Source organism: Neoarius graeffei, chromosome 18 (assembly GCF_027579695.1).
Source record: "Neoarius graeffei isolate fNeoGra1 chromosome 18, fNeoGra1.pri, whole genome shotgun sequence".
NCBI classification, from domain to species: domain Eukaryota; kingdom Metazoa; phylum Chordata; class Actinopteri; order Siluriformes; family Ariidae; genus Neoarius; species Neoarius graeffei.
In genome coordinates this window covers 26,903,467-26,915,921 of record NC_083586.1, presented here as the reverse complement: position 1 = coordinate 26,915,921, position 12,455 = coordinate 26,903,467, and the positions used below count along the sequence as shown (strand labels likewise).

The 12,455-nt window shown below is 43.9% G+C and overlaps 1 protein-coding gene and 1 non-coding gene across 3 annotated transcripts in view; both read right to left on the bottom strand.

Moving 5' to 3' along the window:
* kpnb3 (karyopherin (importin) beta 3) overlaps positions 1-12,455 on the bottom strand; it is a 131,836-nt gene that overhangs the window by 102,934 nt on the left and 16,447 nt on the right. For both annotated transcript variants that reach the window (XM_060898618.1, XM_060898619.1), the window contains exons 5-7: positions 12,259-12,355; positions 8,217-8,321; positions 6,750-6,872 (exon numbers count right to left, since the gene is read on the bottom strand). In XM_060898618.1, the coding sequence (XP_060754601.1) occupies positions 6,750-6,872; positions 8,217-8,321; positions 12,259-12,355 (325 nt within the window). The remainder of the gene's footprint in view (positions 1-6,749; positions 6,873-8,216; positions 8,322-12,258; positions 12,356-12,455) is intronic.
* On the bottom strand, positions 6,527-6,663 carry LOC132866890 (small nucleolar RNA SNORA84). The gene has a single exon (XR_009650654.1). It is a non-coding gene; the product is annotated as a small nucleolar RNA SNORA84 (small nucleolar RNA).

The window sequence follows — 12,455 nt, the reverse complement described above, 5'->3', positions numbered from 1 at the left end:
GTTTTAGGTTTCATCTAATTTAAAAACTATAATATTTGGCAGTGGGCACATAGGAAAGTGTAAAGTTTGTCAATATGCTCCTGAACCCAAAGGGTTAAAGCAGCGCTAGTACAATCAGGGTACTCAGTTCCAGCGTGTAGACACGTCACCCTAGAAGCTGTCTTGTGACACATCATGCCTCTGGTCATGGAATGCCGGCTTGCAACATAAGCTGGAACATCGAGATCCCTTTCATGCCAATATTAAAGGGCACATCTTGGGTAAATTCAGGAGCGAGATCAATGTAATTCTATTTTATATTAAAATTTGGCCAAATGTCACATTTTGCGACTTTTTTTTTTTTACCTTGCACAATACCAGAAAAATTCAGTTGAAATCAAACCATTTAAGGCGAATTGGTCCTAGCCTGGGCCCGCCCATCCTAAGCGTGACGCAACACGAGGGCCTGTTGCGAGCTTAGTCTGGCCAGGCAAGCTATCTACAGCTCTTCCAAGCTCCGGAAAAATCGGGAGCCAATCAACTTTGAGCATCTCCAACGGCCCTGGGTAGAGGCGTGTTCAAGGCAGTGACGTAGTAGAACTGCGACCGGAAGCCATAGATTGTTTACAGAATAATGCTGTATTGAAAGCATTCAACAGGAAGTTCTCATTGAAAACGGAGCAAAGAGCAGCCCTGGAGGTATTTATTGAAAGGAAGGACGTTTTTGCCTTGCTCCCGACCGGCTTCGGTAAGAGTGTAATCTACCAGTTAGCCCCGTCACGTCACATACGTCAGAGGAAAGAGTGATGTGATTGGTTTAAGCTTCGTCACAGCCTTTTCTGGCTTCGACCAGTAGCAAACTGAGGCATTTCAGGGAGGCGGGTCAACCACGGGCTCTGGGAAACGGTTGGGCTGAACATCTTGGCCAGACCAATAGCTCGGAGAGCTTTGAAGTCGCGTTAGCCAGACTAAATTGGTCCACCTCTGAAAAAACTTGGTATTTGGATTTCCCAGCAAACATTGATTTTCGTGAGGTCGCATGCGGGACGCCTCCCTCTGAATCCTACGCTGGTTTGTTTATGAGAAAACGACCTGGTGGTTTTCTGCAAATTTCTTCGTTACCGCGTAATTATTAAAATGGTTAACAGATGTATCGCAGGAGGGTGTAGCAACACCAATCTTGATGGGATTAGTACTCATCATTTTCCAAAGGACCGGACAAAGAGAGAAATGGGAGCGCTTGGTCTACACAGGCTGTGCACTGAAACCGTGCAAAGCTCTCGCAGCCTGCTGGCGCTTCCGCAGGTAACGTCACGAATCTGGCTCCAGACTCGCTTGGGATTTTTCCAGACGTGTTTTATTTTATTTTTTTCTGCTATAGACAGATGGCCTTGTGCAAAATTACCCTTCTGGATGAGTGTGTAAAGGGACATTCTTTCATATTAAAAAAAATAAAATAAAATTGGTCCAAGACATGCACTTTAAGGAATCTGTGTAAAAAGGGTCGCTAATAAACACTATTGTTTTGTGGACCCTGAGAGAGAATATTTTATGTATAGACAGACTGGCACAAGAAACACGTTTAATTTCTTGGTAACGATCAATCTTTTATAAATTGCTACCTGAAGCCCTGCTGTAGAGTTTGACTGTAAAAACTCCGTACCTATACGCACTTCAATTTTTACTGTGACAGACTTGACTGCTGCAAAACAGCAGGCAAAGCATTTTTAATCAGTTTCTAACCATAACCATTAAAACGTTTACATTTTAGACTTCGCCGTTGGTCTTTAACTAAATGTTATCTATAAACTAATGAAAATAAACCATCAAACGTGTTTGACCTGGCGAACATTAGACAAGAACGTGATGTCAGCAAAACATTAACATATCTTTGAAGGGCATTTCATGGTTTCATCCACCGTCCAACACCAAAGCTATCCAAAACAACATACACACACTACCGTTCAAAAGTTTGGGGTCACTTTGAAATGTGCTTATTTTTGAAAGAAAAGCACTGTTCTTTTCAATGAAGATCACTTTAAACTAATCAGAAATCCACTCTATACATTGCTAATGTGGTAAATGACTATTCTAGCTGCAAATGTCTGGTTTTTGGTGCAATATCTCCATAGGTGTATAGAGGCCCATTTCCAGCAACTCTCACTCCAGTGTTCTAATGGTACAATGTGTTTGCTCATTGCCTCAGAAGGCTAATGGATGATTAGAAAACCCTTGTACAATCATGTTAGCACAGCTGAAAACAGTTGAGCTCTTTAGAGAAGCTATAAAACTGACCTCCCTTTGAGCAGATTGAGTTTCTGGAGCATCACATTTGTGGGGTCGATTAAATGCTCAAAATGGCCAGAAAAATGTCTCGACTATATTTTCTATTCATTTTACAACTTATGGTGGGAAATAAAAGTGTGACTTTTCACGGAAAACACTAAGGGGCCGTTCACAATTGTCAACATTTTCATGAGTGTACAAGACGTACACTTTTTAACCACCCCCCTCCCCAAAGTGTATGAAATAAAATGTTGATTTTTCTGTATTTAAAAAAAGATCTTGTTTATTCACAAAAAAATAGAAACCACAGGAACTTTCGCTAGTTCACCCGCCCGATCCGCGGATTATCTGCGGACTCCGCGGCTGCAACCGCCATCCATGCATCTCTACTAGCTACGGCCTAGCTACACACAGTAGCTTTCCACACTGACGTGGCCAGCCTTCCAAAATTACCCTCAGAAGCAAAGTCAAACTAACCTTTTGAAATAGGTCCACAATAGTTTTCTTTGGCCGCACTGAGTTTTTCCATCCTTTCGCGACCTTGTTGATACAGTGCACATCGGCCGGCATTCAGACCATCAGTTTTCAACCTTTTCCAAAGGTTTTGTCCAGCGCTGACTGCCTCAGACCGTTTTAAATTGTGGTTGACGAAATGGAACACATTGATGAAGTGGCAGTATTCATTGTTCGGGGACCGATGTATCATGTCTGGCCTATTTTTCACATAAATCTCCAGCTCATTGAACCACTCACACTGGGACGCCATTGCTCTGCAACGTCAGAACGTGTGCATCAGCCAGCGCCACCGTCGGACGCCCAGGGAACGTCTGTATTGTGCATTCATGCTGTGTACAAACACGGCAATTAGAGCCATTGGAGTGAGATAGGGCTGTATTGACGATCTTCTCTTGAGATAGCCACGGATCAAGAGCCGTCAATACAAGGAGGTATAGCCGTTGATACAAAGAAGGATCGACATTTTTATAACCATTTTAAAAGCGTACACGGCTGATTAACCCCCTCCCCCCCCCCCCCCAGCGTACGTTTTGTACGCTCATGAAAATGTTGATAATTGTGAACGGCCCCTAAATTGTCTGGGTGACCCCAAACTTTTGAACGGTAGTATGAAATCAGATGAACCATAAACTTAAATCCTGAAAAATGTGAAACTTTTTTTTTTTACAATACATCTTTGATGCTCAATTTCCATAAGCAGGACAGAATCAACTTTTAGCCTTAAAGCTAGACGGCCTTTTGATTTCATAAAAATCGGTGAAGTTTAGCTCCCTCTGAAATTGTCATTGTGAGTTTTATTTCTGTAATATCTCAAAAAATAAATATCAGGCCATTCTGTGGCTGGGAAGCTATTTAATATTTGAAGGAATTCCTGAGCAAATAACATGCAAGAAAAAAAAAAAAATCAAATCACTCTTCACGCAGTCAAGCAGACCGAGGTGGTCAGTATGCGCATACACAGTCATCGTCGTCGTCTTTTCCTCCTTCTTTTGGGTTTTACGGCAGCTGGCATCCAGTGTTGCGTTACTGCCATCTACAGGTTTACCTTGACCGTGCACTGACAGTTCCATCCGTCACTAAACGAACAGCTGATCACACCGAGGTGCTCGCTGAGCGCTGATATTTATTAGCTCGGTCCTGCGTTTCCTTTCCTTCGTATAGAACAGAACGTCTTTTCTTCTCGCTTTCCGTTACCGTAGTCGGTCTTTTACATTTCATTCGCACACTCCATTGTTCTCTCCCGTTTCAAATTTGTATCCCACAATGCCTTGCGCGAACGGGGAAAGCCCACCACGTCATGCATTACGTAGCATCTTGAATTGGGTCATGGTGAAGCAGAAAAAAAAAAAGCAGAGAATTTCGGGCCACGTGAAAGTCTGTGATTCGAATTCAGTAGCTTTAAACAAAAATAATTGTGTGTCGGGGAAAATTCTTTTCATAACCTACACTTGAAAGATCTGAAAGGCAGTCTAGCTTTCATCGATCAATGCTCCATTTCTAACTACAAATATACGAAAATTTCTATTCACGTACAGTACCAGCCAAAAGTTTGGACACATCTAGTTAAATGGTTTATTTTTATTAATTAAATGTCACTTCATGTCTTAAAGTAATGACCGATGTCGTTTCTCTTTACTTAATTGAGCAGCTCTTGACATGTGGATTACTACAGGTGTGGAACAGAGATGTTTACTGCTTTTTGTTTTTTTTAATTATTATTATTGGATGGTATCAAATGCATCAAGGCGGCAAGAGATTCCACTAACTTTTGACGAGGCATGCCTGTTCAGGCTTTCGTCTAAACCGGGCAACAGGGGCGCTGCACCCTCTTAAGGCCAATTTATGCTGACAACCCAGTCCTCGCAGATAGCGTCGCAGATGGTGTCTGCGTAGCCCCCCCCCCGCAGACGTTCTGCGCGCACCTCCCAAAAATTGTGACCACCGCAGAAGCCTCACAGACAAGAGGGCTCCGATTGGTCCACTCTACATCCGCTGTACACGCACTTCCGCTTCCCTACTTTCCCAGTTTGGTTTGTTTTCACGACCGCCATTTTTAAAAACACGAGCGAAGATGGAGCAGCACGAAGAGCGGTTGATCGAGGAAGTACGGACATCTATACGACTCCAGTTCTAGTCATTATAAGTAACCGGAGGATAAACACTCCACTAACCACACCCACCAACTACTCCTAGCGACTTCGCACCCCCTTGCGTTGTGGCGGTGAATAACATCGCGCACGCCTATTACTCCCCGCTCAACGATAAATTACAACTGTCTGCGAAAAGCTATCTGCGAAAGCCTTGTCGCAAGAGCATGCAGAGGCCCTTACTCCCGGATCCGGTGTAAATAGCTGCCGGAGCACGCTCCGGCTTGCTCCCCCTCAAATTAAGCAGCGCGCTCCGGCTTGCTCCCCCTCAAATTAAGCAGCGCGCTCCAGAACCTCGGCCGGAGCACTCCGGGAGCAAGCCAGAGCGCGCTGCTTAATTTGAGGGGGAGCAAGCCGGAGCTTGCTGCTTAATTTGAGGGGGAGCAAGCCGGAGCGCGCTGCTTAATTTGAGGGGGAGCAAGCCGGAGCGTGCTGCTTAATTTGAGGGGGAGCAAGCCAGAGCGCGCTGCTTAATTTGAGGGGGAGCAAGCCAGAGCGCGCTGCTTAATTTGAGGGGGAGCAAGCCAGAGCGCGCTGCTTAATTTGAGGGGGAGCAAGCCTGAGCGTGCGGCTTAATTTGAGGGGGAGCAAGCCAGAGCGCGCTCCGGCAGCTATTTACACCGGATCCGGTGTAAATAGCTGCCGCGTCATAATTACAGTAAACTAGTAAATCCAGTAAAGGAAAAACTTGAGACTGAAAGGTTTTAACAGTCATCCAAATGACTGAACGTAAACATTGCTACAGTAACATACTAGCTACTATGTTGTTGACATTAGCTAGTGCTAACAGCTAGCTGCTAGTACACTGGTACAACACAGACACCGACCCTAATAATACAGTTCTTGGTCATTGCCTGGTAACAGCAAATTTATAACGGGCCATGTCTCAACAGACTAAGAAGTTATTTCAATGACATTTAATAACATTTTGTTTATCCTGAGGACCGAAAGTAAATGAAAATGTGAACAAACCTTAGCTGTAATAAGATGGCGACCACCGGCTCCAGGGACGACCCACTGATGTAGGCATGTTACCCAGCCTGACACAAAATATTTGTAGGCATCCAAACTCTTCTATGCTTTCAGATCAATACCTGTGTATGGCGATGGGTTTTTAACGACATAGGTATACAGATCATGTGGGCCGAAGTCAGGTAAAGACGAGGGCTTCGTGTACTTCCGTACGTCAGTGAACAATCCTGGTGGAAGCAGGTAAACGTCGTTCTCTAAGCCTGCTAACCTCAATTTTTGCAAATCCCTCTCCCTCTGCTCGCCCTGTAAATGCCCTGCGTCACTGGATAGTGAAGGTGTTTTCTGCATCTCGCTCCTTTTTCTTTTATGTTTTTCGTTTGTCGCCTTCCTCGCATTCAAACTGATTCGAGCCGTGCCGTCCAAAATGGCAGCCTCACATGACTTGGTCACGTGGGTGAAAAACCTCAATTCCCAAACAAGAACAACGTACTAAGAAACATGAAGATACTGGACAGGAACTGTTAATGGAGTCCTTCGTATCATTTTGATAGGACGGGAAAGGACGCATGAGCTTAATGGAAAAATAAAAACCCACATGCCCGAAGTATTGATCAGTTCTGAGCACTGAATGTTCCTCCAGCCGGGCTTTGGAAGTCACAGAGGTCAGCAACTCCCAAGCATTAAACCGAAGTAGTTACTATTTGCCTGTGAAATATAACCTTGATGAACAGCACAGATGAGCAGCCTCAAGGAACCACCAGGCAGACACAATTGTGTTTTGTTTTTTTGCATGGCTACAGATGACAAAAACCCAACAAGAGATCAAAACAAAAGATTCAGTGTGTATACCTTGAGACAGAGTTGTAAAGTGGCCTCCAAGTTAGGCCTCAGGTATTTCGGGGCGGTGTCGGCAATTTCTACTAGTGACTTCAGCACAGCATCATCACCCTGGTAACAGGATTCATTGACTGCCTGGATTACAGCAAGGAACAATGAGAAGAAGTTTGTCGTCAGATAGCGAAACAACTTTAAATCAGGTTGAGCAAAATGGTTCAGAATTTTACATCTTGTAAGATGCAAAGATGCTCAAAGAAAAGCATTAGACCTGGAACACTAGACACTAAGCTGTATGACAGAACAGAAAAGTTTTATCCAGGAAAAAAAGCCATGAAAGACTGACATTAACCTGTGACTTAATTTGACACATATACACCACCGTTCAAAAGTTTGGGGTCACTTTGAAACGTCCTTATTTTTGAAAGAAAAGCACTGTTCTTTTCACTGAAGATCACTTTAAACTAATCAGAAATCCACTCTATCCATTGCTAATGTGGTAAATGACTATTCTAGCTGCAAATGTCTGGTTTTTGGTGCAATATCTCCATAGGTGTATAGAGGCCCATTTCCAGCAACTCTCACTCCAGTGTTCTAATGGTACAATGTGTTTGCTCATTGCCTCAGAAGGCTAATGGATGATGAGAAAACCCTTGTACAAATCATGTTAGCACAGCTGAAAACAGTTGAGCTCTTTAGAGAAGCTATAAAACTGACCTTCCTTTGAGCAGATTGAGTTTCTGGAGCATCACATTTGTGGGCTTGATTAAATGCTCAAAATGGCCAGAAAAATGTCTTGACTACCGTATTTTCTGGACTATAAGCCGCTACTTTTTTCCTAGGTTTTGAACCATGCGGCTTATACAAAGGTGCGGCTATTCTGTGGATTTTTCTTCCACCGCTAGGGGCGCTCTAACCGGAAGTAGAATCAAAAATAAGAGAGACGAAAAATCAATGCAAAGAAGAATTAGCAGATCTTTAGCAGACAGAACACGCACGACAAATTACTAACTGGTAATTATTTTCAAATCCAGCGAAGATGATTAAAGTGACTTGTGGTTTCAAACACAGGAGAAATGAAGGTAAATAAATACCGGTTATTTTCTCTTGGTTCTGTTCCGTTTTAATCAGCAAAGTTGCTGCCGTGTTAAAAGGCACTGTTCGGAAAGAATCTGTTCAGGTACATACATGTACATTTACAGTACAAAATCGTTCTCTACATGCAGTAAATATCTAATTTTTCAACATAGATATCTGCGGCTTATAGCCCGGTGCGGCTTGTATATCTTTTTTTTAATTTTTTTTTTAAAAATAGAGCGGATGCGGCTTATATACAGGTGCGCTCTATAGTCCAGAAAATACGGTATATTTTCTATTCATTTTACAACTTATGGTGGGAAATAAAAGTGTGACTTTTCATGGAAAACACAAAATTGTCTGGGTGACCCCAAACTTTTGAACGGTAGTGTAGTCATTGCTCACCTGTAGTACGCCAGGCAGGAGATCAGAGAAATGTTTAAGTATTGCCATGTTGCTCTCATTAGAGAGAATAAAGGAGGCAGTTGCACGTGCTGCGAGTGTACGGATCTAAAAGGCAGATAAAAAAAAAGGTATTTAAATGTGTGCGCACATCATAAACAACTATTGATCAGCATAATCAAGTTATTATTATTATAACTCCAGCCCTTGAAAGAAAAGAAAAAAAAAATCAAAATTGCAAAAGACCAAGAAACCTGGAAAGTGGTTAGAAATTGGGACGATTTCCTCAAAAACAAATAAAAAGGCAGATTTTTCTCCCACATCAGACTACAGCGAAGTTCTGACTGACCACTGAACAATGAAGAAAAAAAAGATCTAAATAAGCTATGAAAATATTGGTCTTTACAACAAACGCGGACAAGTGATGGCTGCGAAATCGCTCAGGCCACGCAAACCCGACAAACAGCGCTAACGAGCAAAGGAGCCGAGCTCAGGGGGTGCCAGGACCACCAGTACGAAACACGGTGGAGAATAAAGGCATGCCAACGGACACCAAGCTGGCCTTCTCCAGATCAAGCTGGTTGCTAGAGATAGGTGAGAGTTTCCAATGACAAACACTTTCCTGTTATCCGTTATAAAGAGTTGAGAACAAAGGTATTCTATATAGATCAATAAACTATGAAAAAAGGCTGGACTGAAAAATATATTTGTTTCACCAGCCAACTAGCAATTTTTTAGACATTGTTTCGGGTGCACAAGTCCATCCATCCATTCATTCATTCATGATCTATTGCTGGGTTTCAGTCACATGACTTTTCTTAGCGGTTCTCCCGGAAGTAAAATAGCTGGTGGTCTAAACGGCTGCCGTAGCGCAAACAAGTTATCAGAGCACGCTCGTAATCTAGAAGCCACTGCTGGCTTTAGATATATTCAGAAGATCGCTACGTGCAATGGAATCGACCCTGACAGTCTGGGAAAGAAGGATTTTGTCATACGATCTGGAAAACTGCCCTTCAGTCGAGTTCCCAGACATCTCCAACTATCTGGTGTTGCAGACGTAGCCTGGGCCCGCCCATCCTAAGTGTGACGCAACACGAGGGCCTGTTGCGAGCTTAGTCTGGCCAGGCAAGCTATCTACAGCTCTTCCAAGCTCCGGAAAAATCAGGAACCAATCAACTTTGAGCATCTCCAACAGCCCTGGGTAGAGGCGTGTTCAAGGCACTGACATAGTAGAACTGCGACCGGAAGCCATAGATTGTTTACAGAATCTATGCCGGAAGCGCTTCATTCACTAGAAACATTACGAACATGGAGCAGCGGCAAGCCTTTGACAGCGGTAGATGCTGTATTGAAAGCATTCAACGGGAAGTTCTCATTGAAAACGGAGCAAAGAGCAGCCCTGGAGGGATTTATTGAAAGCCTTGCTCCCGACCGGCTTCGGTAAGAGTTTAATCTACCAGTTAGCCCCGTCGCATCGCATACGTCAGAGGAAAGAGTGATGTGATTGGTTTAAGCTTCGTCACAGCCTTTTCTGGCTTCGACCAGTAGCAAACTGAGGCATTTCAGGGAGGCGGGTCAACCACGCCTTTGGGAAACGGTTGGGCTGAATATCTTGGCCAGACCAATAGCTCGCACAGCTTTGAAGTCGCGTTAGCCAGACTAATGCAGATGTCCTTCTACACCGCAAAACCGATGAAAGCGTGGAAGAGTATGTAGGCTGAAAACTTTTTTTCTATGTGGCTGGGTAAAGGACCTCGCTATCAAGTCGCTGCCCAATGAATCCTGGATTGGTTTTGCCCGTGTTAAGCTTTTCATTCGCGTCTTTACAACGAAGCGCTGTAAGTTGAAGTGTAAACAAGCAACAGTTTCTCACTTGTGTCGGCTCTTATCTCTCAGCTAAATCATTCACAGATCAGGAGCCCCTTTAAAGACCTGGATTTTAACTAAACAAGACGGAGAAGTGATCACAGCGCATTGTAACTGTACGGCTGGGGAAGAATTTTGTCGACCTTCATGCGTATGGACTTCGTGATGAGGAAACAAAGAAACAGCTGGGGACTTTAGCGCGTTGTGACTAAAAAAATTACCGTAAAATAACGACACACAGCAAGAAAAGCACTTGGAAAAGCACTAACGATAGCTGAGAGGGATACAAACCTTTCACCAAGTGATCACTGCAAACTCGAGCATGCTTCGACTTGACCCCTTTCGATTTCAGCGAGAGGTTCGAAAGCCACCTTTTTCGACGTCTTTTTGTGAAATCCTGTGTTCGTTCACCCTTTATTAGTTCACGGGGAACCCTGAAGAAACTTCAGTTTCACAGTTTGATCAATTCAAACGATGCATTTTTCATACGAGCAATTAGGGCTGCGTACCTAAACGTAACATCAGGTACCGGTACAGAGGTTTAGGTACAGGTCCGGACCTGTACCTGTACAATTTGACAAATTCTTCTGAACTTCTTTAATAATGACAGAAACATGAATAAACTGTTGACAACTTGTCAGTATCTTTATTCAAAGAAAACCGAACATAACTAGGTTTCCTACCTCACTTCTCAGTCGCCCTCTCAGTCTCACACTTCGTTAACTTGGGACAAAAAGTCAGAAGTTGTCTCACAGCGAGAAGTGACTACACTAGAGTACTACAGACTCCGCACAGTCCGCGGCCTTTAACTTACGCGGCAAAATTACACAAAGCAGCAAAGACTGCTGGCATTGGCAAAGGAAAAATGGCTGACCTGATTTTGAGTCTTTTTGACCAATCAGAACGCTGGATCAGCCAAGCTCTCGCAATGTCTCGTGAGACCGTGGCGAGAGGATCTCAAATCAAAGATGGCTCTGATTTCAAGTTTCAGCGTGGCATTTTACGTCTTTTCCAGTGCTACATTTTCATCTTCGTGGTAGGATTTACGCATCTTCAGTCACAAAATAAGCACGTACTTAGTGTAAATTTATATCGGTACCAGGCTTTCGTCTAAACGGGGGAACAGGGGCGCTGCGCCCTCTTACTCTCGGTGTGCGCCCCCTTACCGACTCCGTGAAAACATCCCAGCAACACCACGTGACAATGTGTCTGATCATCAAATACGTTATAATTGCTCCAAAAATATTCCAATCATAGTAGATACACCGCCAGACGGTGCAAAAACAATCCGAACTGGCATTTCCCAGACTGAGGCGCCATGTTGTTTAGTTGTCGCGGCTGCTCTTGTGAGATTTGACATGGGTTACATACAAGGTCAGCTGACTTGTAGAGCGAGATTTCTCGAGACTGAATGACCTTTCACCCACCGGCACGGGAGCTTTTGACAGAAGTAGTTCGCGAGTTGTTTTTGTTGACACTCGGGCATTTAAAGATGTCATCCCGCGGCACGAAGCGGAAGAAAGCCAAAGACTGTCCGGGGCAGAAGATTACTTCTTTCTTTTTCAATGTTGACAGACAATTTGTTACAATTTCCCTCTCAGATACTCAGAATGTCCCATTGGAGCATTTTTTTCAAAGGCTTTGCACGGGGGGGGGGGACAACCGGCATCATCTCACCCCCCCCGCCATGGTGAGCGCCCTCATACTAAATTTTTCTAGAAAAAAACGTCGGTACGGTACCGGAACTTCATGATCCGGTATTTTAGACCTGTACCGAATCGATTTTCACGGTACAGTACCGGTACGCAGCCCTACAAGCAATGCACCTTCTCCATACAAACGCTTTGTCAAATGAGCTTTGGTAGACCACCAGCTACAGTTCTGAATAACTAATGAGAACACCACCTGAAGAAAACATGCAAACTCCACACAGAAAAGCACCAATCACCCATGAGGTTCAAACCCAGAGCCTTCTTGTGGTGAGGTGACTGTACTAACCACTGCACCACCATGAGTAACTTTAGGAGGGGGGAGACGACACCCACATCCCACTAACTTTGCCCAGGGAGCTTCGGACTCCTATACACATGGAACTATACAACCTAATCCGATCAGAAATATCATAGTGCAAGCATTGATTTCAAATTCAACAACTCCTCATGGTGAAAGTGTTACTCACCTGCGGGTTTTCCTGATCTTGCATGCATTGTACCAGCATGCGTTTTATAACGTCCATATAATGCTGCTGCTGGTTGCCAAATATTCCCGGGAAATTCCTGTGCGCAACAGATGGGAAAAAAAAAATAAATAAATAAATCAAACACAGAGTGAAACTGCGCCATGATAAAAGCCAAACGGTGAAAAGGGACAGCTCAC